The 26,944-nt window shown below is 38.9% G+C and overlaps 1 protein-coding gene across 1 annotated transcript in view; it reads left to right on the forward strand.

Moving 5' to 3' along the window:
• The window catches only part of LOC308689670 (NACHT, LRR and PYD domains-containing protein 3-like), a 54,119-nt gene that overhangs the window by 24,481 nt on the left and 2,694 nt on the right, over positions 1–26,944 (forward strand). Inside the window, exons 4-8 of the mRNA XM_081363504.1 lie at positions 8,342–8,497; positions 16,151–17,998; positions 18,102–18,275; positions 22,631–22,789; positions 25,239–25,412. Coding sequence (XP_081219630.1) covers positions 8,342–8,497; positions 16,151–17,998; positions 18,102–18,275; positions 22,631–22,789; positions 25,239–25,412 — 2,511 coding nt within the window. The remainder of the gene's footprint in view (positions 1–8,341; positions 8,498–16,150; positions 17,999–18,101; positions 18,276–22,630; positions 22,790–25,238; positions 25,413–26,944) is intronic.

A 26,944-nucleotide genomic window follows, 5' to 3' on the forward strand; every position in this document is an offset into this window, starting at 1 on the left:
AATGTTTGATGATCACATTATTTTACATTTGAGTGAGCAATCTTCTATCGCTTGGTTCAGTTTCTTCTTCTCCTGTGTTTTGATCTGGATATTCTGTACTAGAAGATGTGTCATAGCGCCCCCTACTTCAGTCAATGGTGGGGATAAGTTGAATTAAAGTAAATTCATATGCACACCAGTGGACTAGCCTACACAAAAATTCAGATACGCAAAAGAGTTAACACAACTACAAGCCAAGTATACTTTGAATAATTAAACTTTTAAGTATATCTCGATCAAAAGATTGAGTACAAGTATAGGCCAAATATTCTTGGACTTTTCTCTCAGTATAAGTCAAGTACACTTAAGTGTAATTAAGTATATTTTTGAGAAGTATATAAAATTTAGACTGAAAGTAAACTTTCTTCTTTTTAGTTGAAAAGTATACTAATAGAACACTTGAATAAACTTATTTTCCATGCTTATTTTATTTACTCTATAAGCTATTCCACCCGAAAGTTTGATAAAGCTGAACATGTTAGTTTATAAGACAGTGTGTAATATTATGTTTTTAAAAAAGTATTTAATAGGCTACTCAATCAAAATAGTAAACACAAGTACAAGCCAAGAATACTTAGAATACTTTATTATACTTTTAAGTATATCTCGATCAACAAGTATAGGCCAAATATACTTAGACTTTTCTGTCAGTATAAGTCAAGTATACTTAAGTGGAATTTGAAGTATATTTCTGAGAAGTACATAAAGTATATTTCTGAGAAGAATATAAAAATTAGACTGAAAGTATACTTTCTTATTTTAAGTTTAAAAGAAGTACACTAATAGCACACTTGAATAAACTTCTTTTTCGTAAGGGTTGGTAACTCGCACTATACTGCCGTTCTCGACAGTGTACCTTTGTAAAAGTGGGGATTTAGCACTTACTAGCACAAAGAACAAATATAGACACAGACTGCATAGAGATCGATTTAAGATTCAATCTCTATTCAATACAAAAACATACCCTGTGTGAGTTCCTGTGTTTAATGTTGATCACATTATACGAATATCCACACGATTGCAAATGTGACATTGATTTTATACAACAGTTAAATTAAACGAAAGGTATTAATATTAAGTAATGTTCATTACACAGAACATAAACACAGTATTGTCAGTATTTTTTGCAACAAAATAGTAAACCACAAAACGAAAGCCACAGCAGAACTGCAGCACACAGCAGTGTTTGTGAACGAATCTGCAGCTTTGAACAATTGTGAGTCAATGATTCATTCATAATTAGAGCTACTTGCTTCATTACTGAATGAATGACTCGATGACTCACTCGTAAAGACAGTGACTTGCCACCACCTACTGGCGGTTTTAATTTAATATTTAAAAGCATAATTTCGTTTTTACCATCATTGCCTATTTCTCTATTGAACATTTTTGTATTTATTTAAAGCATTATTTTTTTTATAGAGGTATTTGTAAAGGTAAAAAAATGCACTGGGAAAAATTGATTTATGGGGGCAACTATTGTCACTTATGCCGAGTTCACACTGAACGATTTTAGGCCAGATTTTTGCTCGCCGACAGGTTTTGGGAGATTGCAGACAAATGCCCGAAATCATAAGCAAATCGGTGCTCGTTCACACGAGTGACAATCACGCAGTGTGCATTATCAAAGACGTTATCTGAAAGAATCGTTGACAAGTTGCCGATGCCTGTGAGATATTTGCCATGCTAAATATCTGGACCTGTCGGTGATACAAAATCCTGCTGTTTGAATGTGTTCTGACTGAAACCGTCTCAGGTTACGTATGTAACCCTGGTTCCCTGATAGGGAACGAGACGCTGCGTTTGAGACGCGGTGGGAATGCCCTGCTTGATTGCATCGTGAAGCACGTGTATAATCAGTCCAATGGAAAGACGAGACGTCATAGGCCGATGACGTCATCGACCAGGAAACTATAAGGCAGCCCCCGTGACACAGATTGCATTAGCTTCTGAAAAGCCTGAAGCAAGTCGATCAGGGCATGCAGGAAGTATGGCAGGCGAACGCAGCATCTCGTTCCCTATCAGGGAACCAGGGTTACATACGTAACCTGAGACGTTCCCTTTCAAGGGAACTCGAGCTGCGTTTGAGACGCGGTGGGAACCCCATACCCACTACGCCATAATGCCAAATGCTCGTTCTGTGTGAAGTCCTTGAGCACACTAAGAAGCAAGCAACCTGGCCTCAGGAGTGGAGAGGTCTAGATCATAAAATCTGACAAATGTATGTGGTGAGGACCAGCCCGCCGCATTACAAACATCTTGAAGAGAAACTCCTGAAATTAAAGCCTTAGAGGCAGTCATACTCCTCGTGGAATGAGCCCGAACAGCCAAAGGTGAAGGCTGTCCGGCCGCTTCAAATAGCCTCAACTACCCACTTGCTCATCACCTGTTTAGATGCAGGGCAACCTTTCCTAGTTGACCCAAAGCAGACAAACAATTTTTCTGATTTACGCCACAGGGCAGCTCTGTGGACGTAAGCATCCAAAGCCCGCACAGGACATAACAGATTAAGATTTTCCTGATCTGGGGTATTAAATGGTGGAGGATAAAAGGCCTGCAGCACTGTTGGCCCCGCAACACTAGTAGGGACCTTAGGGATGTAACCCGGTCTAGGGTGAAGAAATGCCTTCACCACACCAGGTGCAAACTCCAAACATGAAGGAGCAACCGACAAGGCTTGCAAATCTCTAATTCTCTTAATAGAAGAAATAGCGAGAAGAAATAAAGTTTTTAGAGTGAGGAACTTTTCTGAAACCTCTTCAATGGGCTCGAAGGGAGCCAAGGCCAGACCCTCAAATACAATGGCCAAATCTCAAGCCGGTGCTTTAGAGTGCAATGCAGGTCTCAACCTCAATGTACCACGGAGAAAACAAATAATTAGTGGATCTCTCCCAAGAGAAGTGCCCCCTAGAGGGGTGTTGTAGGCCGATATAGCCGCCACATATACTTTCAAGGTAGAAGGTGATAATCCAGCAGAGAATCGGTCTTGCAAAAAATCAAGAACTGAACCAACAGGGCAGTTAACAGGATCTAGGTGACGTACACCACACCAGGTAGAGAATAATTTCCATTTCAGTGCATAAAGTTTTCTCGTGGAAGGTGCTCTGGAATGGAGAATGGTCTCAACGACCTCAGTTGAGAGACCGGATTCTATAAGCCGGGCCCCCTCAGAGGCCAGGCCCACAGTTTCCACAACTCCGGATTGGGGTGAAATATTGTGCCCCCTGCTTGGGACAGCAGGTCCCTCCTGACAGGAATCTCCAGGGGAGAGCTGTCCAGAGGAGACACTAAGTCCGAGAACCACACTAAAGATGGCCAGTGAGGGGCTGCCTGTAACAGACGGACCCCTTCCCGGCGAACCCTCTCCAGAACACCCGGAAGCATTGATATTGGGGGAAATGCATACAGGTGTAACCTCGGCCACACCTGCACCATCGCATCCAGTCCGAGAGGAGCTGGGTGCGTTAGGGAGAACCACATGGGACAATGTGACGTCTCTGATGATGCAAACAGATCGACTTGAGCTTGACCAAATTTCTCCCAAAGGAGCTCCACCACCTCGGGGTGAAGTCTCCACTCCCCGGGCCTCAGCCCCTGCCTCGACAGGATATCCACTCCCAGATTCTGATGCCCCGGAATATATACTGCCCTCAGTGACAGCAATTTCCCCTGGGCCCATAGGAGGATCTGATGGGCCTGCCTGCATAAATGACGTGACCTCAGACCCCCTTGATGGTTGATATAAGAGACCACCGATGTGTTGTCCGTGCGGACAAGCATATGGCAACCTCTCAGGTCTGGCAGGAAGTATTTGAGAGCTCGGAATACCGCCATCATTTCTAGCCGATTTATGTGCCAAGAACGTTGATGGTTCTGCCAAAGACCTTTCGCCGAGTGCCACTCATGACCGCCCCCCATCCCGTGAGGGAAGCATCCGCCGAAAGCATTACGCGTCGACAAGAAGCCCCCAGCACTGGGCCCTGGGCGAGGAACCAAGGTTTCTTCCACATGACCAAGGCATGAAGGCATCGCCGCGTGACCTTGATCGTGCGAAATGGATTTCCCCTCGGAGAAAACCCCTTGGTCCTGAGCCACCACTGCAGAGGTCTCATGTACAGAAGGCCAAAAGTGATTACTTTGGACGCAGCTGCCATGAGCCCCAACAGTCTCTGAAACTGTTTCACAGTGAGTGACTGGCCTAGTTTTACCCCCTTTACGGCTGTGAGAATCGCAGAAATACGTGCAGGAGACATACGTGCTTGCATTGTTGTCGAATCCCAAATTAGACCTAAAAAAGTGGTCCTCTGAGCTGGGAGGAGCACACTCTTCTTGGTGTTGAGCCGCAACCCCAACCTCTTTATGTGAGACAGAACGACATCTCGATGGGTAACGTCGGGGCTTTCAGAGATGACGCTGTCTCGGGGGAGAGATGGCTCGCAAGTGTCTCTTCCGCCGGAGGCATTGTCAAATAACCATAGTGAGAAATATCTTTTATTTTACTATAGTTAGCTATCTGTGGATTATGTACTCTGAATGACACTGGTTTATTCCACGATCTCGACACCTCGGTGATAAACTCTTTCGATTTGATTCACTCTCAACTTCATCTGCTGGCCAGTCAATATTTAATTTAGCAACAGCATGAGTCAAATCCTCCATAAGCTCCTCATCAACATGGGAATAAGCTGGCGAGGACTCATATTCCCTTTCTGTATCAACACTGACGACATCCAATTCCTCAGAACTGGATAGCCACAACATTGGTGCCTCAACCTGGGAAGGGGAAGCCGCAGAGCGGGCTCCTTCCTGGGCAGAGGCACTGGATTCAGTGGGTAAGGGTTGAAAAAGGCCGGTGCCCGTCTCAAACCCCGCTACTAAATCCATATGCGAACCCCAAGATGAGAGCCTCCTCAAAGAACGCCCGGCGAGAGCAGAGCGTCCGCATGGACAGCTTTACGCAATGCTCACAGTCAGCTCCCTCGAGAACTGACTGGGCATGCTCCACTCCCAAACAAGCAACACAAAGCTGATGTGTGTCACCACCCGTGATGTAACGAGGGCAGGGAACAACACATTGCTTAAAATCTTGCTTGCTCGCCATTATATATTTATTTATATATATATATATTAGGGCTGTCAAAGTTAGCGCGTTAATAACGCGTTAACGCAAAATCATATTAACGGCACTAATTTTTTTAAAGCTCGATTAACGCAGCGCATATTTTCTGTTTAACCCATGGCCCAAAACCTAGTTGGAGAAATGGAGATACACAGTGTTGCCAACTTAGCGACATTGCAGACCCATTTAGCGATTTTTTTTTCCCTTCAACAAAGCGCCCAAACCTTATTTAGTTTCTGAGAATCTACCGGTACTGAATCTACCGCAATCCGCCGGTACTGCTCTCTCATCACGCGCGCGCCTCTCTCTCTCTCTCTCTCTCTCTCTCTCTCTGCGTCTCGCAATGGAGAGAGGAGCAGCGCTTTAATTCAGTTAAACACAGAATTTATGTTGCTTCTCTAATTTTACATGCAAGTATAGCCGAAATCAGAGCACAGATATTGTCTTTATTTTATGTGTATTTGATTTCACCAGACGACGGCTCGATTATCAGGATTTTTTTGCAGATTAACATCTTGGAAGGGAGAGCTGGTTATGTCTTAATGGGTCGCGTTTCAGTCACCATTTCATATTCATTGCATTGTTTGACAACAGAAACAGCAAAATATACCAATGAAAACAGTTTTATTGAGAATTTAGCTTCATCAAAATGGGCACAGAGAGAGACAAACTATAATGTAATAATAAATAATAAATGTACATTTAGCATTTTCAGAAGAGCTGCCCTGTCATGCAAAAATCTAAACATGTTTGTGTTAATTGCTCAGTGCAAAGAAAGAGAAGTAATGGGAACCTGGTATTTCTTTGTTCTTTCTACATGTGTCTAATAGACATGAACTAGTTCTTTGAAAAACATCTATGACCTTTGAAACATGTCTCTTCATGCTCTATGTTGACTATGGTTTCAATAATAAACATACATTTGCATAAAGCATCCATATTTATCCATGCCCACATTGATTAGAGTATTACAAACTTGAAAAGTATTAATTTAAGGTACATTTAGAACAAATAAAAAAAATGTGTGATTAATCGCGAGTTAACTCATGACAATCATGCGATTAATCACGATTAAAAATTTTAATCGATTGACAGCCCTAATATATATATATATATATATATATGTGTGTGTGTGTGCTTGAACTCTGACAGACAACAGTAAATAGACAAGGACAGATATACAGAGAGCGCTTGCTGAAGGAACAGAAGCTAACGCGATCTGTGTCACGGGAGCTGCCTTACAGTTTCCTGGTCGATGACGTCATCCGCCTATGACGTCTCGTCTTTCCATTGGACTGATTATACACGTGCTTCACGACGCAATCACGCAGGGCGTTACCACCGCGTCTCAAACGCAGCTCGAGTTCCCTTGAAAGGGAACTACATTGGCGATGATCTACAGCCAATAAGAGAGCAAAAAACAGAACAGCGGGATGTTCGGCGAGGAGTTATAGATCAGAATATCAGTATTTTAATATATATATTTACAATTATAACAAAGATAAACAAAGCACACACATTTGCTTGACCAGCAGCAACAGCAGCACATTGCAAAATTATATATTTACCCCCAACTCTCTTTGCAGAACACACAATCTTTGTTCCCCTCGTCTCCCCAACCATTTCCTCCTGCAAAATCTTTTCTTTTTCTCCTTTTTGCTACAAATCAGCACACAGACAATTTGGATCGCAAGCTTCTTGCAGGCTATAATTTTTAATAACAATTTCATTCTTGTGCGAGAGCTCCGGTCTTACACACCCATGAACTTGCGTTATTTCCTTATCACTTCTTGTGTGTGTTTGGTTGTGAAACGTAGTTTGAGGACAAGACACAAGTTGTCTGCGATTCTTTCTTTTGTAAAGTCATGCAGTGGGAAACCTCCTGTCGCTGATCAATCGTGCAGTGTGAACACAGCAGCAACTGAATACTGCCCCAGATAGTTGTGCAGAGTGAAAAGAACAGTGACCTAACTTTGAAAATTGTGCAGTGTGTACTCGGCATTACTGAAAAAGGTGTGACTGCAGAGAAGGGGGTATGCAGAAGGATGTCACACCAAGGGGGTACGCCACTCTAAAAAGTTTTAGAAGGACTTTGCCTCAGAGCATACGTTAACTGAATTAATTGAGAATCTCACCTGAAAATCCAATAACAAATAAACTCCCAAATACACAAGTAAGTGGCTGGCGAAGTGCGAGAAGAATAGAGTCAATTTTATAGTTACCTACACAATGTCGAAACACGTCATTAATTTATAATTTAAAGGATTGTTATTGCCGCTTCCACAGACATCAATATGTATTTTACGAACTATAAATGTTGTTTTACTAGTACTTGTGTATTTTAATGTCTGAAACCTAAAATAAAGCTTGTGTGGTTGAAAACACTGAATAGTTGTCATGACACAACGCTGAGCGCGTTGGCTCAGCGCCAGCCAACGCGTGAACACAGATTTGAATTTAGAAGTTGATGATCACGCGATCTGAAGTATAAGCACACCATTGTGAACAATCATATGCGTCAAAGGGTTAACTAGCAATCACATGCAATGATGATGTTTCTTACGTCCTTTTCGGAGAATCAGAGGGCAGTTATTTCAACCGACAGCTGAGGCATTAAGTGGCACTGAAATCTGCGTTTTGATTCGGTCCAGTTACATACCGGTTACTTAGATACCGGCTCTATATCGGTGCCCGGTTTCGGTACCCAACCCTAGAAGAGACAAGGTATTTTTTTACATAACTCTGATTGTGTTTGGCTGAAATAATAAAGTCATGTACACCTAGGATGGCTTGTGGGTGAGTAAATTATGGGATAATTAAATTTTTTGGGTGAACTATCCCTTTAAAGAGGACCTACTATGGCCTTTTTTTTTTTTTTTTACAAGATGTAAGTCTCAGTTGTCCCCAGAATGTGTATGTGTCAAAATATGCTACAAATCACTTATTATTCCATGTTCTAAATGCACTTTTTGTGCATGAGTGTTTCTTTAAATGAAAAATAACCTGCTGCTTCCCACCCCCCTTTCCAGAAAAGGTAAAAATATATATTTTCTTGTTTTCTTGTTGATTGTCTGAAATTCGGCAGAATGATATTGTTTATTAGAATTGTTTATTATTTTCCACTTATGTATCATTAATGTTGTCAGTGTTTCTAAAGGGCTTAAAATCCTAATTAAATTGTAGGAGAACATCAAGTCTCTACGAGGAGAGAGAGGAGGGAGATGTTGTTCAGAACCAGAGAGCAACATCTCCAGAGCCCAGCTATATGTCTATGAAGAGTGATAAATCCATGAAACTCCCTGTCACCTTCAGTGATGGAAAAGAGATCTTCAACCTCAGGTAAGACAATAACCAGTACTGTAGACAAGAGACAGAATTACTCATTAAACATTTCCAGAAAAGGGCTGTGCCTTTACAGCTCAAGCTTCAGATACATCAGTAACAACAAACAAATCATCTGTGTGTTTTTGATTATCATTTCTATCGCACTCATGCTAACATGACATCGCAGTTATTTTTCATCATTAAAGTTTATTATTTGCATGGGTTTTAAAACCTTGTTGGTTTAAACTTCTGACATGCAATTTTCTGAGGCGTGTGCACAGAAAGCCGGCTGTCACACTTCTAGTGTCGTGAGCAGTGTTGGGGGGTACGTTATGTACTTCATTCAAGTAATTAGTAAATTAATATATTACTTTTAAACTTACAATAAAATATGTTATATATTTTATATATTTGAGTTCTTTTGTTTCTTCTCCCATTTATTGACTGACTGGTTTAAAAACAACCGATGATCAGGGCTGATATCCTATCAATCAAAAGAGTGCAGGAAAAACGTAGGTCTGGCGACAGGTTTGGTAGTAAGTACACACTTTCAAGTTCCTAATGGTGATAGGCATCCATTTTTTGAATTTCGTTTAGGCCATCGCTCTACAGGCACCAGGTTGAGCTCTGCAGGTCTCCTCCCTGTACAAGAATTTTTAGTAAGGTTGGACAGTAGACCCTGTTAAAAAGTATTAGGTATGTGTTAGGTAGGGTTTTTATAGGATAGGTAAAAATAGGGCCCTGAAGTTCCCATATCTAGGTAGGCTATGCATACCTTTCCCATAAGCCTCCTCTTATTTAGAGTCGTCAGGTTTATATAGTGGGTAGTGCCAATCTGTGTTAGTGAACAGGTTGGCTTTATTATATGGAAAATTTCTAGTGAGGCCAGCGTTCATCCGAGCATCAAACAGACATTTCTGTGTGAGATGGCTTCCTCCCTGTTGGAGTTATTCTACTAAGGCCATCGCTCTGTCAAGCTCCAGATAGAACTACAAAATCAAGCGTTGGCCCTTGTCGGGCCACCTTGATAGCCACCTTGTACTACAGCAGTAGTTCTCCTCTCACTATAGAGAGTCGTTTTGAGATTATAGCTTTGAACTTCCGACAAAGCCCGCCTTTTGCATTAGGTGAAAAATGCTAGTGGTATTACAGGGTAGATAGCAGCATAGGTAGCAGGCTATCTTCAAAAAGCCTCCCATGCAGATATCTCATGGGTGTTGACAGGCCTTTCTCTCTAGAAAGTAAGAAGCAGAATGCTCAGGCCTCCACCCTTTACAGCATCGAGTATAGTAGCTGGTATATCCAGCAAGGTTCCTTAAGTTGAAAAATGATTTTTCCTCTGAGCCCCTTGAATGAAAGAATTCAAATCATAAGGTTGAATGCCGTTGACCAGTTACTGAGGTCTCCACTTCCATGGGTTTAGTAGAGAATATAAAATCTGTCTTGTAAAAAATACAAGATAATAGGCCTTGACCCTGATACATTCCTCTGGGTCATGCTGATAGGGTCATTAATTAGAGTACTTTGCTAACCATAGCTCGTATGTTATCATCCTTCACCACCCAGACTCAGAGACAGATTAGTTAGTCCCTCCCAGTTGGGATGTTTGAGTATGCTCCCTTAGAGCAAAAGCACTCCCCGGGCTGACGCCTGTGGCATTCAAAGCTGTAGGACTTACAATAGGCCTCCTCGATAGTCCGGTAGCATAAGATTGTACTCCCCTTGCTTTAAAGGGTCGATAGCACTTCTGCTGAGTACACTGCCTCTTGGCAATGTCAACTCTAGAGATCCCCTTTTTAGAGTGCCCAGCCTCTACAGGCACTGTGTAGATCCAGGATCGAGTAGAGTTACCCCCCTCGTTTGCAAGGGTTAGAAAGCGCTGCTGAGATCTACTCTCCAGGATGCCCGTCTCTATGGTCCGGTCTGTGAGAGATTACTGCTACTATCTGCAGTCCTCCCTATCAGATGCCTCCAAAAGTGAGGCATTTAATGTTAGAGACTCTGTTGTAGAAGCTGTAGGCCTTACAGTAGGCCTCCTCGATAGTCCGGTAGCGTAAAATTGTACTCCCCTTGCTTTAATCTTCTGAGGTTTGAGGTGTTTTGAGGTGTTCTGACATGCTTTGACATTTGTGCTTATTTCTGTTACTTGTGAAATTTTCATGGCTAAAGTCTGATTACACTGTATTCAGCACAAACTCTGCAAAAATACAAAAATATGTAAGCAGCATGTATTTAAAAGTTTGTAGTTTTGAGATAATGACGTTTATGCGTGGTTTGTGAAAAAATACAAATAAATTGTCACTGAAATAAGGTCATGAAACCCATACTGATTATTTCTTCACAAGACTTTTGAAAATTGTATCACGTAGACTAGAATATTTGCTTCAAAATTATGTGAAAATCATCCTGCTTACTGATTCAGATAAAATTATATATTGATTTAAAATTTGTAAGACATGTTTTGTGTAAGAAAGCTTGATGAGAGGAGGTGTGAATCATCATGAATATTGATGTGTTTCACACCTGAGAAAGACAGAGACCCTCCCTTATTGGCCCTATCAGGTGGAAAATATAGGGCTGCACGATTTTGGGAATACATTTTAGATTTTTCTGGTTAAAATTGTGATTGAAAAGTTACTATATATATATATACAGTGAGTAAAATAAGTATTTGAACACCCTGCTATTTTGCAAGTTCTCCCACTTAGAAATCATGGAGGGGTCTGAAATTGTCATCGTAGGTGCATGTCCACTGTGAGAGACAATCTAAAAAAAAAAAAAATCCAGAAATCACAATGTATGATTTTTCAGCTATTTATTTGTATGATACAGCTGCAAATACGTATTTGAACACCTGAGAAAATCAATGTTAATATTTGGTACAGTAGCCTTTGTTTGCAATTACAGAGGTCAAACGTTTCCTGTAGTTTTTCACCAGGTTTGCACACACTGCAGGAGGGATTTTGGCCCACTCCCTCCACACAGATCTTCTCTAGATCAGTCAGGTTTCTGGGCTGTCGCTGAGAAACACGGAGTTTGAGCTCCCTCCAAAGATTCTCTATTGGGTTTAGGTCTGGAGACTGGCTAGGCCATGCCAGAACCTCGATATGCTTCTTATAGAGCCACTCCTTGGTTATCCTGGCTGTGTGCTTCGGGTCATTGTCATGTTGGAAGACCCAGCCTCGACCCATCTTCAATGCTCTAACTGAGGGAAGGAGGTTGTTCCCCAAAATCTCGCAATACATGGCCCCGGTCATCCTCTCCTTAATACAGTGCAGTCGCCCTGTCCCATGTGCAGAAAAACACCCCCAAAGCATGATGCTACCACCCCCATGCTTCACAGTAGGGATGGTGTTCTTGGGATGGTACTCATCATTCTTCTTCCTCCAAACACGTTTAGTGGAATTATGACCAAAAAGTTCTATTTTGGTCTCATCTGACCACATGACTTTCTCCAATGACTCCTCTGGATCATCCAAATAGTCATTGGCAAACTTAAGACGGGCCTTGACATGTGCTGGTTTAAGCAGGGGAACCTTCCGTGCCATGCATGATTTCAAACCATGACGTCTTTGTGTATTACCAACAGTAACCTTGGAAATGGTGGTCCCAGCTCTTTTCAGGTCATTGACCAGCTCCTCCCGTGTAGTTCTGGGCTGATTTCTCACCTTTCTTAGGATCATTGAGACCCCACGAGGTGAGATCTTGCATGGAGCCCCAGTCCGAGGGAGATTGACAGTCATGTTTAGCTTCTTCCATTTTCTAATGATTGCACCAACAGTGAACCTTTTTTCACCAAGCTGCTTGGCAATTTCCCCGTAGCCCTTTCCAGCCTTGTGGAGGTGTACAATTTTGTCTCTAGTGTCTTTGGACAGCTCTTTGGTCTTGGCCATGTTAGTAGTTGGATTCTTACTGATTGTATGGGGTGGACAGGTGTCTTTATGCAGCTAACGACCTCAAACAGGTGCATCTAATTTAGGATAATAAATGGAGTGGAGGTGGACATTTTAAAGGCAGACTAACAGGTCTTTGAGGGTCAGAATTCTAGCTGATATACAGGTGTTCAAATACTTATTTGCAGCTGTATCATACAAATAAATAGTTAAAAAATCATACATTGTGATTTCTGGATTTTTTTTTTTTTAGATTATGTCTCTCACAGTGGACATGCACCTACGATGACAATTTCAGACCCCTCCATGATTTCCAAGTGGGAGAACTTGCAAAATAGCAGGGTGTTCAAATACTTATTTTCCTCACTGTATATATATCTCAAATGCAGCACTAAGATCAAGTAACACTAATAGAGACATACAACCATGATCGGATGATAAAAGCAAATCATTTGTAACTCTAATGAGAGCAGTTTCAGTACTATGATAAGGTATACATCCTGACTGGAAATCCTTGCAGATACAATTTCTCTCCAAAAAGGAACATAGTTGTTAGGATTCTGCTTTTCCTAGTATTTTTGACAAAAAGGGAAGATTTGAGATCGGCCTGTAATTGACTAATTCTCTAGGATCAAGTTGTGTTTTTTTAATAAGAGGTTTAATTATAGCCAGCTTAAAAGTTTTCGGTACATATCCTAGAGACAAAGAAGAATTAATGATATTAAGAAGAGGATCTATGACCTCTGGAAGCATTTCTTTCAGTAGCTTAGTCGGTATAGGGTCTAACATACAGTGCAATGCATAAGTGAATACACCCATGCTAAAGTTGACTAAAAAGAGGAATAAAAAATCATATTTTGTAAATTTAACTTAATGCCTTAATTTAAAAAATTAGGAAAAATCCAACCTTTAAGGACACCAATTTTCTTTGTGAATGAATAATGTATCGTAAATAAATAAATGTTCTTCCTTAAAATACATGGTGCATAAGTGAGTACACCCCTATGTTAAATTCCCATAGAGGCAGGCAGATTTTTATTTTTAAGTATTTTTAAAAAAAAAATTTAGGATACTATGCATCCTGATAAAGTTCCCTTGGCCTTTGGAATTAAAATAGCCCCACATCATCACATAGCCTTCACCATACCTAGAGATTGGCATGGTTTTATTTCAGTTAGCCTAATAGCTAGTTTGATTTGCATTGAGAGATGATCTTATGGAAAGTACCCCATGCCAATCTCTAGGTATGGTGAAGGTTATGTGATGATGTGGGGCTATTTTAATTCCAAAGGCCAAGGGAACTTTATCAGGATGCATAGTATCCTAAAAAATTTTTTTTAAAAATACTTAAAAATAAAAATCTGCCTGCCTCTATGGGAATTTAACATAGGGGTGTTCTCACTTATGCACCATGTATTTTTAGGAAGAACATTTATTTATTTACGATACATTATTCATTCACAAAGAAAATTGGTGTCCTTAAAGGTTGGATTTTTCCTAATTTTTTTAATTAAGGCATTAAGTTCAATTTCCAAAATATGATTTTTTATTCCTCTTTTTAGTCAACTTTAGCATGGGTGTATTCACTTATGCATTGCACTGTACATGTTGTTGGTTTAGATAATTTAATGAGTTTAATGAATGGATTTTTTCCTCAGGGACACTACAATGCACTGCAATACTGTAGTAGATGGTTGCATAGTTATAATTTTCTCTCTAATGTTATCAATCTTGTAAGTAAAGAAGTTCATAAAGTCATTACTGCTATGCTCTTTGGAAACTTCTGAAGTAGAAGCTTTATTTCTTGTTAATTTAGACACTGTGTCAAATAAATACCTAGGGTTGTGTTTGTTTTCTTCTAAGAGAGTCGAAAAATAAGAAGATCTAGCAATTTTTAAGGCTTTTCTGTACGCAATCGTGCTCTCTCTTTCCACGAAATTCGAAAAACGTCTAGTTTTGTTTTCTTCCAGTTGTATATAATAATAGATTATGATGGAATTTTAATATATGACACACACACACACACACATATATATATATATATATATATATATATATATATATATATATATATATATATATATATATATATACATACATACATACATACATACATACATACATACATACATATATATATGTATGTATGTATGTATGTACATTAGGGCTGACTTCTAATAGTCGAGGATTCGACGATTCGATTCGGAGAGGTCTGATTCGACTATGAACCTCATAGTCGAATACATGGGCGTCAGTTTGGTTTGAAATGTGCTGGGGACAGAGACGCATTCGCATTTTCAGAAGGGCTGGGTACCATTTTTATTTTATTTTTTCGCTTTCGCGCAGGTCATGTTTTGAAAGACGATGTCCTGTAGCTTACTAATGTAAATAAATAAAAATGTATTCAAAAACCTGCTTCACGTTTTCAGCAGGGCTGTGGAGCGGCTGTGAGTTGACTCCACGGTTCTCATGTGCGTTAAAAAGCTTTACGTGGTTTAATGTACCTAAACAATGATTACCAAATTCCCCTCTCATGTTGCTCCTCATAACCACTTAAAATGGTAAAAAAATCGAACCCAGAGTCCAATTATTATGGACGTTAACAGATATTAAGCGTTTCTGCTTTACATTTTCAGCAGGGCTGCGGAGCGGCTGTGAGTTGACTCCACACGGTTCTCATGTGCGTCAAAAAGCTGACTCCACACGGTTCTCATGTGCGTTAAAAAGCTTTAAGTTGTTGAATGTACCTAAACAACAATTACCAAATTTCCCTCTCATATTGCTCCTCATAACCACTGAAAATGGTCAAAAAATCGAACCCAGAGTCCAATTATTATGGACGTTATCTGATATTAAGCGTTTCTGCTTCACATTTTCAGCAGGGCAGCGGAGCGGCTGTGAGTTGACTCCACGCGGTTCTCATGTGCGTTAAAAAGCTGACTCCACACGGTTCTCATGTGCGTTAAAAAGCTGACTCCACACGGTTCTCATGTGCGTTAAAAAGCTTTACGTTGTTTAATGTACCTAAACAACGATTACCAGATTTCCCTCTCATATTGCTCCTCATAACCACTGAAAATGGTCAAAAAATCGAACCCAGAGTCCAATTATTATGGACGATATCTGATATTAAGCGTTTCTGCTTCACATTTTCAGCAGGGCAGCGGAGCGGCTGTGAGTTGACTCCACGCGGTTCTCATGGGCGTGAAAAAGCTTTACGTGGTTTAATGTACCTAAACAACCATCACCAAATTTCTCTCTCATATTGCTCCTCATGTTTATGAAATGTTATGATATATGTGTGATATATATGTGTTTTTAGCTCTTTTGTTTGAAATGGAAAAAATCTAGCTGCTATCTAAAAAAAAAAAAGAAAAAAAAAAAGGTTTGACTATCAGTCGACTATGGCAAAATCTAACGAATCAGATTCGACTATGAAAATCCTTAGTCGAAAACAGCCCTAATGTACATACATACATACATACATACATATATATATATTTGGGACCAGCATTGGAAGCGGGAGTGCTGGTGGATCAGCTACATCTGCTCAGTTTTGATTGAGAACAGCATGACTGTGTTGGTCCACTAGCTAGACCAGCATTATGCCAGCTCTAACCAGCCTCGACCAACATGAAATTCATGCTGGGTTTTTCAGTAGGGTTGTGTCTCAGTTGGTTTTGAGAGTGACACACATGGCTTTACTCGAAGATTTTGTTGCTTGTGCTCTTATTCATTCATTGTGTTTTTCTTCTTGTTTCTGCTGTGTGGATAGAGATGATCAGGCTGGAGAACTGCAGGATTCTCAACTACCAGTATATGATGAACTACAGAAAGTCAAAGACCAACACAAAACCAGCATGAAGAAAAAGTATGAGGGGTTATTTGAGGGAATACAAGAGAATCAAACTCTCCTGAACAGGATCTACACACAGCTGTACATCATAGAAGGAGAGAGTGAAGGGGTGAATGAAGAACATGAGGTTTTACATATGGAGAGAACTCCCAGAACACAACACTCACAAGACACTCCAATCAACTGCAATGAGATCTTTAAACCATTGCCTGAACCAGGATGTGAGGAGAAAAAGCAAATCAAGACTGTTCTTACTAAAGGCATCGCTGGAATTGGAAAAACTGTCTCTGTGCAGAAGTTTGTTTTGGACTGGGCCGAGGGAAATGCCAATCAGGATGTAGATTTCATGTTTGTGCTTCCATTTCGAGAGCTGAACTTGATTAAAGATTATCAGTACAGTCTTCACAGACTTCTGCTGGACGTTCATCCTGAACTTCAAGATCTGGACTCAAAAATGTATGAGGAGCGCGAAGTTGTGTTCATCTTTGATGGTCTGGATGAAAGCAGAATTACACTGATGTTTTCAGACAGTGAGAAAGTTTCTGATGTAAATGAGTCTTCATCCGTGGGTGTGTTGATGTCAAAGCTCATGAAAGGAGAACTGCTTCCCTCTGCTCACATCTGGATCACCTCCAGACCAGCAGCAGCCAGTCAGATCCCCCCCAAATACATCAACCGTGTGACAGAAATTCAAGGATTCAATGACCCTCAGAAGGAGGAATATTTCAAGAAAAAAATTTGTGATGAGCATCAAGCCAGAATCATCTCACACATTCGAAGATCAAGAAGCCTCCACATCATGTGCCACATACCTGTCTTCTGCTGGATCTCAGCCAATGTGCTTCAAAATCTCTTGAAACAAGATGACAAGGCAGAAATCCCTCAAACTCTGACTGAAATGTACATCCACTTCCTGCTCATTCAGATTAACACGAGGAATCAGAAGTATGAAGGGAGAGATCCAAAGAAACTAATGCAGTCCAACAAAGAAGTGATTTTTAAATTTGCTGAACTGGCTTTCAAACAGCTGATGAAAGGCAATGTTATGTTTTATGAGGAGGATCTGAGCGAGTGTGGCATAGGCATCAATGATGGATCAGTGTATTATGGGATTTGCACTGAGATCTTTAAGGAGGAATCTGTGATTCATCACAGGAAAGTCTACTGCTTCATACATCGGAGCTTTCAGGAGTTTCTAGCTGCTTTATATGTTTTTTACTCCCATCTGATGAAGAAAATGGAGCCATTGCAGTTTTTTCTGGATAAAAGAAAACAGAGCTACACGTCTAAGCTAAAGTCTTTGTGTGAGCTTCTAAAATCAGCAGTAACTAAAACTCTTCAGAATAAAAATGGTTACCTGGATCTTTTTCTGCGGTTCCTGTTGGGCATCACACTGGAGTCTAATCAGAGTCTCATAAAGGATCTACTGACACGTACAGAAAAAAGCTCAGAGACCATAAGAGAAACCACACAGTACATTAAAGACAAAATAAAGGAAAGTTATGGTCTCTTAGCTGACAGATCCATCAGTCTGTTCCTCTGTCTTCTTGAAGTAAATGATAAGACTCTGTACAGAGAGATTCAGGAGTTTGTAAAATCAGGTGAACATTCAGATAATAAACTCTCCCCCGGTCAATGCTCAGCAATAACCTACATTCTTCAGATGTCAGAGGAAGTGCTGGATGAATTTGATCTCATGAAATACAACACATCAGATGTGGGTAGAAGGAGACTGATACCAGCTGTGGTTAACTGCAGAAAAGCTCTGTGAGTATTTATTTGTAGACTCAGTAATTTTTTGTCAACCACACAATACAGAAAACATTAGCCACCCATCTCCTCCTCACTCCATTGTTATCCTTTGCTACAGACTAAATGGATGTCACCTGTCTATTCAGTCCTGTGAAAGTTTGTCTTCAGCTCTGCGATCATCAAACTCCTGTCTGACAGAGCTGAACCTGAATAACAATAACCTGCAGGATTCAGGAGTGAAGCTTCTCTGTGTTGGACTGAATAGTTCAGACTGTAAACTGAACATACTGAGGTTTGAGTTTTACATTGATTCATTCATTATGTTGAAATATATTAATGAATAGTTTGTTTAACCTGTTAAGCCTTACCAGTGCGTCGGCGCACTGAAGCGTTTTTTTTTTAATTTAGTTCAAAGTTACTATCAGATTTAATGTTATACCTTGACAAACTATACATCATTAAAAAGATATGACTCAAGTTTCAGTATTTGACCAATATTGTATTCTGAGAAACTTATAGTGACAGTTATGTCTTAATTTGTGTCAGGAGTTATGAAATGAAAAAATGAGTCGATACCTTTAATATGAATTATGCGCGTCCAGCCGCTTTCATTCATAAAAAACTCCCATGCTGTCGTCATGACAGCGATTCACAAAACAACGTCCTTCAGGGCTTTAGCTCAAAAATATGCAGACTTGGAGAAATATTGATATATTCTTATAGATTCACGTCATATTTCTAAAGACAGGAATAATATTTATTGAATTTATACCCAAATGCGTCGATGTAATCATTGTGAGCGCTTCTTACTGAGATGTGCTGTCTTTTCAATTCATACCAATAGCCTGAGGGCGCTATATGCACAATAATAATCCATATATAGAACATGAAGAAGAGCCATGATCATGTGACATTCCAGGACGTCACTGATACACACAAAGCTACAGAGATTGCGCTGTAATATGCAGATAAATATGTTTTGAAGACAATAAACATGATTGCTATGATATTTGATTTGCCTGTGTTCTTCAAGCCATGCCAGGTATTTTCATAATAATAGATTATATTTATAATGTAATGCTAATCGATATAGACTTTATCATCGTGCATAAAACTATAAATAATGTTTTCTGTCTGATTTTTTTTTTTATCTGAAGCCAAATTAGATCACAGAAGATTATTTAAAACACTCGATTGCGTTATGAAGTAAGTTTGGAGCACAAACATGGTTTTAATCTCATAAATGGTCGTGTATTGATGGTGTGCTAAGCTAACATGCTAGCTAGCCCAGGTGCACCTGCCACCAGGGGTTATTCTTTTATGAATTTTGTTCTAAATAAGAATGCTTACTGATATGTTTTAGTGCATTTGACCACTATTTAGTGCACTTCAAATGTGAAGTGAGAACTTTGAGAAAAGAAATTAGGGATTGAAACCCTACGAATAGCCTGTGAATAGCCAGTCGTTAGTAACTATAATGCAGACAAAAGAAATGCATATTTAGAGCCATAACCAGGCTGGAGAGGTGTGAATGTGTGCATGGGGAGACTGAGACTGAATGGGGCTTGTCTGCACCACAAAACAATAGAGACAAAAGACTGAATGGATGCTTAGATGATGACTAAACATCAGTAGCATTTTTAGAGTCTAATCAAAATAAAGTAATTTGACATGATCTTGAAAAACATTTAACTAAATACAGAGTTTTAGACTTATCATCTTCATATTTTAAATATAACATGGTCACACATGTGGCTTTAGCTGCAGTGCATTTCTAGATTGCTACAGTGCCAACTTCAATTTTATTTTCATGAATATGTTTCATAAAAAAAATTCTAATAACTTTACAAAACTTTGAAGCTATTTAAAAAAAAAAATTCATTATGACAATAATTAATTCTACATTTACAATAAACGACCAGGTGTCAGCTTTCAAATGAGATCATACTTGTGCTTTTAGTGCAAAGGGATCATGAACTGTATCTGTTTCAGTTTGGGTATGTCATTTCTGGGGATTTTTCAAAAGTGGGATTGCAGCTTAACAGGTTAAATAAACAAGTTAATGTCATACTCGCAAGTTGAAAACATGTTGCCTACCTAGATATGCTGCATTTGATTATTACAGTTCTCAATCAGATCCTCCGAACCTCATTTCCAGCTGCTTGACCATTTTTAATTTTCCTCTGTACCACAGCTCAGGATGTTCGTAGTTCCTTGGTCTTTTAAGACATCAGTAGCAGTATTAGTTTCAATGATACTGGCCTACATTCATAAAAAATTACAACAAATATTTGTTGAAATAAAAATATAAAATATACTGTCTTTAATAATTTGGAGGGTAACTGAAATTATTATAACAATATAAAAATGTGATAAATTTTTTTAATCGATTGACAGCACTAATATATGTGTATATATATATAGACAGAGAGAGAGAGAGAGCACATTCATAAGTTATGTAATGATAATGTTAAGTATATATAGTGTGTAATACTGCTTGTGAATGTAAAATATCAAGTGCATGACAAATGTCATATCTACCAAAAGAAAGAACCGATTCTGCCTGAAACGCGTTGTCAGTAATTCCATAATTCTTAAAATCATTAACTTACAGACCATTTATTTTTCAAGAAAAGTCTGGGCGAATTACTTTTATAAAGTCAGTCAATTCTTTTCCAAATAGAAAAAAAAAAAACGTTTTTCCTTCTGCCTCATTATCTCTATAATCAGCTGCGGCCGCCCCGCCCCGGCGCGATTCACATGTAAATAGTTAGGTGATCTAGTATGCATCGCATACGCCCCCCGATCAATGCCATAAAAAGTTTCTTCATCAGACTTACTGATAGTTCATCGCGTTTTGAGTATGACACGCTTCTCCAGTAATAAAGACGCCCTTCAGATGATTCTGGACAGTGAGGAAGAATGCACCTTTTCCTCAGAGGAAGATTGTAACTCAGACGACGAACGGCAGCATTTTGAAGAGCGAATTCCGCCGAGAACACAATTTCGGAGTAAGTTTTACTCAAAAGTCTTTTGTCTTTTATTTTTCGTGTTTGCATTTATGAGGAAAAAACAATATTACGTGACAGTTCTCCATTATGGACGCGAGCGCTATAAAAAAAGCACTAAAAGACTTTCAAACTTTCACAGAGACCTCAAAACTGAAAGTACAAATCCTTTCTTTAAAACGAATTTCGTTTTGTATCAATTGTATCTTACTTTTAATAATTTTTTCATTAACAAATTTCCTGGATTTAAACTGCAAATTAACATTTATATTTCTTATAATAAAAATGAAAGACCTATGTTACAGACATGAAAGACAACATTTCGTTGATTAGTTTTGGATAGATTATACATTTTTAATGTCAAATATCTGCCACCTCAAATAAGCTTTTGTTTGCCAATATTTGCTTATGTTAAATATAATATGTTTTGTCAAAAATAAATTTATCAAATAATCAATCAAATCCTTAACTTTGAAATATGTATGATAAAATGTATACTTTAGTTTTTACAAAGAAAGATTACACTTGAATTGTTGTTGTAATTTTAACCTTTTTAATAAAAAAAATATATTTACAAGGTAGATGTAAACAAACTATTAAAAGGTAAATATAAGCCTTTTCTTTAAATAACTTTTATTGTGTTTTATTATTGACAAATTTGGGGAGAGGATAAATATTCCAAAACTGAAAATACAGTATGAGAATTAACTGCACAATTACTAGACATGTTTTCCTTGGATATTATAGGCCAAATTGCAAGCACAATATGTGGAAAAATAAAAAAGAATTGAGATGCTTCCAACTGTTGCTCTTGCATTCTTGTGGCTCAGTGACTCACCTGAATGAATGGCTAATTAAGTATGCGGGCCCCCACTGTCTCCTAAGGTGTGAACCACTACATATACATGACCGTTGACGCCCACTCCGCATATTGGCTTTCCAAACAGAAAGTGCTTTGCAAAATTCAAATCAATGTATTGTGTTATGTGAATGATTAGGCAGGGTGATTTTCACTTCATTTTGAAGAAAAAACACTAGGCGATGACATCTTTTAGACAAAAGTCTTATTGGCATATATTTAGAATGTGTTTTATGGCCTTATTTCAGAAACTTTAGTTTTTAGTTTTTTCAATAACCATGCATAAACATTATTCTCTCAAAAATGCAGACATGTACATTCTTGTTACTCACATTTCATGGTTGCCCTGTTTGTGCCAAATAGTGTGTAATTTTTTTTTGCCATTAATATGTTTATAAGCAACTGAAAAAAGCAAAAATGTCAGGGCATGTCAGAACATCTCAAGGACCCCAAAAACACCTAGACCCCAGAGGGTTAACAGCCTGTCATAAAGTGTTTTTTGATTTAACTCTTTATGTGATAGTTAAAAAATGACATCTTATAATTATCATTTATTTCTATTTTAAATTACTGTACATATCTGTTGGTTATCTATAGTCCTTATCTTAACAAAACATTTATATACTAAAGTATTTTAATATCCAATCCGAAAAGGTGATTTTTGTTAATACAGATTTAGTATCACATTTTGTAATTGTGTACTCACATGTTATAATTACTTAAACCCTGTTAAATTAATAAACCCTGTTACAAATTACTGATTAATTTGTTTTTCTCCAGATTGACAGGTTGTAGATTGACTGGTGAGTGCTGTGAAAGTTTGTCTTCAGCTCTACAGTCACATCTGAGAGAGCTGGACCTCAGTGACAATTGCCTGCAGGATTCAGGACTGAAGCAGCTCTCTGTTGGACTGAAGAGTTGTCAACTGAACATACTGAGGTTTGTCTTTCACATTTAGTTCTAAATGGGAGATTTTAACAAACAATAGCTTGTGAGTAAAAAAAAAACAAATTCAGTTAAAAAAATAATTGTCACACCCATGGTTGCAGCACAGGAAGAAGAAGCAAACTGAAATGCTATTAATAACATATAATTTGCATCACACTCTGCCCAAAAAACCTACTGCTGCAATTAAATATAAAAAAGAATATAATTGGATGGGTACACACAAAATCTAGTAAAATAATATATGTATGTATTATGTATATATACTTTCCTATATGTACAGTTTCCCATAGCTTCAGCTACTGATACAGCATTTCGTCCCCTCACTGATAGGCTAGAATGGCATGCTGCAAGTCCTCCTATATAGTGCAGCCCTAAGGAGTCTAGCACTGCTGAAGGAAATTGCCAACCCTAATGCACTGGACCATAGGGGAACTTGTGGTCGACAGACTACCCTCCTTTACTTGAACCAAAGCTTCCCGCCACTCCATTACCTTCACTAAGCTCTTTCTCACCGCAAGTTATACTACTCATAATGTCAAGTTATTCAACTACAGTTCCTTTACAGAAAATTTGAAGCAGTTATCTACAGTACAAGCTAATGATGTCTAAATTAATGTTACTAATTTATGCCAAAATAAAAAAGATGTGACAATACCGTGATTGATTCCGATGCTAGGTCCCAAAATGGGATATTAGCAAAGTGAGAGGGCCCGAGCCATCTGGTGTCCCTTAGGTATCTGCTGACCAAGGGATGTCTGCCACTGACAAACTGTCAAGAAGGTCATATTCAGCTGTTATGGAGCAGCATTATATCAACAGGATAAGTGACTGAATTTCCACATATGATGAGAGGTACTCTTGAGTTAACCTTGCACTGGAGAGGTCTCATGCATAAACAGGCATGAACTGCTATCCACTGGAACATTCACATCAGAAGAGCTATGTCAGACCTTGGTCAAGCAATGCAGAATGGACTGGAAATGAGTAACAAACCCACATGATCGGCTCCGAAGCGAAAGACAACTGGTGCTTGCATCCACTTCTGTATTTATACCCGCGCTGCGGGGCGGAGCGTGTGATGCAATTCATGCACGACAAGGTTGACTGATAGTCAGGGTCGTCTTATATTCAGAACTATGCGGTAATACGCTGTGTTCTCAGTGGCTCAGAGACCGGGGATTTGTGGAGACTCTTACGTCCATTATGACAGGCAACAATAGAACAGTTATGTTTAGGTAGCTGAAACATTATATCACTAGCTGCTTTAACAAGGAGATAAACATGGCGGATTGTGTGCGGCTCACTCAGAGCGTGATCTATGCTAATAGGATAGAAATCGTCTCCGGTCGTGGGCGGGGCTTGCTCTACTGTAACATCACAGTAGGCAAAAAAACTGGGAAGCTGGTTTTGAGACATTGTTTCTAATTTATGGGATTATAAAAAAAAAGTGTGGATTTTTGCCATTATTTGGTGGTTACACACTGCGGACACACATTTAAGTTCAAACACCATGTAAAAGTGAATTTTACATTATAGATTTCCTTTAAAGCTGCACTCCGTATCTTTTTGGGGTTAAAAATTATCCAAAATAATTTTTTGAGCAAGTACATAACCAGCCAGTGTTCAAAACTATCTGCTTGCCGTAGCTCGATTCAAAATGGTAAGCCTGTAATAATGTTTTTCATTCCAGTGGTACTGGTGGATTTCCACAGGAAATTCGAGTATGTCTTTGCGTCATTACGTCACATCTGTACACATAAAGAAGGTGTCTCAGCTCGTAGGCTATATTGAGTGTGAGGATGTTGGTGGTAGAGTGACAACTGGAGATTCACCCGTTGTAAAACGCGAAAGACTTCGGACTTGGGAGAAAAAAGAGACTGCAACCGGGCCCATGCGAAAACAAGGACAAATATCGGAAGGGCATTAAATGTAGTCACGCAATGCTGATGTTGTTAATATTAACAATTTGAGAACAAAGTATAATTTCACGGTTTGATGTGATATGATAAGCGTTAGATTTAATCGGCGCGATTTACTGCAATGCTTTTTCCCCCTTAGTTCGTCAGAACAAAAGTGGATGTTACTTACTTGTTCAGACGTCATTTTCCGGTGAAAATTCTTATGTTGGTCATACTTCCAAAAAGTAGAATCTGTTATTGCGAATGACAGTATCCACACCACCAGCGCGGTGATTGACAGCCGTACATTCTCCTCAAAACATTCGATTCATCCGCACTGTGCCATGCCGAGGCACAACGCATGTAAAGTTGATAAATCCGCGAATAACTGCAATTGCAGATTTCGAACAGAGATGGCGACAAAGAGGAAAAACTGCAGACTGCAGCTTTAAGGTAGAAGTGATCACTGCAAATGCCAGTCAGAATGTGTCATTAATGGTTATTGTGACAGGAGTTTCTTACTGCTTTATTGTTTTGCTTAGATTGGTCACCTGCAATATCACTGGTCAGTCCTGTGAAAGTTTGTCTTCAGCTCTACAATCACCAAACTCCCACCTGAGAGAGCTGGACCTGAGTAACAATGACCTGCAGGATTTAGGAGTGAAGTTGCTCTCGGCTGGACTGGAGAGCTCACACTGTAAGCTGGACATACTGAGGTATTTAACAGATTAAGATGTACTCTTACATGTCAGTTTCATTAACTTCCTTAATGGTCAACTTTACAGATATAGCATATTTTCATGCATAGTATATGGAGACTGATGATTTGAGAATCATGTTGAGTTGAGCTACAACTGAGCAACTAAGCATCAGATATCAAAATGCACTCTGGACTCTTATTTTTTAGATATTTTTAAAATATACAAAAGAGATAAGACATGCACCAGATTACTAAGTTTAGTTTCATAAACAAAGTGATATTTATAATAGGGCTGTCAAAAATAACGTGTTCATTTCTGACTAATATTTGTTGTTTAATGCATTAAAAATTATTAATGCAATTAGTTTTGGTTATTTTTTGGTTTCTGTGTGCTAATGCTCCTTTCCTCACATCCTTTGACTAGCAATACTGTATTTGATCATGATCTGTAGACTCTCATCAGCTTTGTGAAGTGAGAGCGAGCAGCCATTATCAGCCGGGCACACCACGTAAAAGACCCACATATAAGATGCCTGAGCATTGCAAGGTCCATCTGGCTGCTTGTTTTTATGTCATTAACATGCTTGTCTCAATGATTAAGATACACAGGTGTTAGTTCACTTCATTTGACAAAATGCATTCATTCAGAACACCCTGCAATGTCATTAAACTAATATGAAGCTCCAATAGTGCATGTTAGAGAAGTTTGAGGTATGATGGCATATACTTTGGTGAGTAAATACAGAATACATTGCAGCTTCAACTTTTTTTTCACTGCCTTTATTTTATTCATATTTCTTCAAGTGCTGGAGTAATGCTGTTAGCAGTGCCTTTTTAACTGAACAAGAACACAGATTAAAATCTCACCTAAGGGTTTGAGAAGCACTGATCTATATGAACAATATACATCAAATTACTAAGTATGTGCCATTGTTATTGAATACCTCCAGTTTTGCAGACCACACTACATCAGAAAACAGCATTTTCCCTGGAGAAAGTTTTCTCCAGCATCCCTCCCCCTGGGAGAGTTTTTTCAATAAGCTCTGTTTTCACCATTTCAGTCTGGAAGGAAGGCCAAAACATAGAGAAAAATATGCATTTTCAAATCTATCCAGATCAGTAGTTCCCAACCTTTTTCAACTCGCGATCCAGGTTGTGAAGGTACTTGTTTAGCATTTACTAAGTGCTGCATGCAGTGCAGGCTGAAGAAAAGAAAGTTGCAATTGGAGATCAGGTTTGACATGAAGCTTATTCCAATAAAATAATGTGGACAAGCTTAATTTTTGTGATAGCTGCTCGTTCTCCACTCCCACACGTGAAAACTAGTCACTACTGTAATTTCTGTTTAGCTTTTTCGATATCAGGCATTGTTTAAGATTTATTCTTACTTGTAATGAGATTGTAGATGTATTTTTCCTGTTCAACGATATTGTTTATAACCATTATTCATGTTTAAATCTATTGTAGCCTACAATTACTGTATGTCACAAAAGTTTGGTCAGTAAATTGACGAATTATTCTTAAAGGAATAGTTCACCCAAACAATTA

This window comes from Scardinius erythrophthalmus (assembly GCF_964197995.2).
Source record: "Scardinius erythrophthalmus genome assembly, chromosome: 4".
Taxonomy (NCBI): domain Eukaryota; kingdom Metazoa; phylum Chordata; class Actinopteri; order Cypriniformes; family Leuciscidae; genus Scardinius; species Scardinius erythrophthalmus.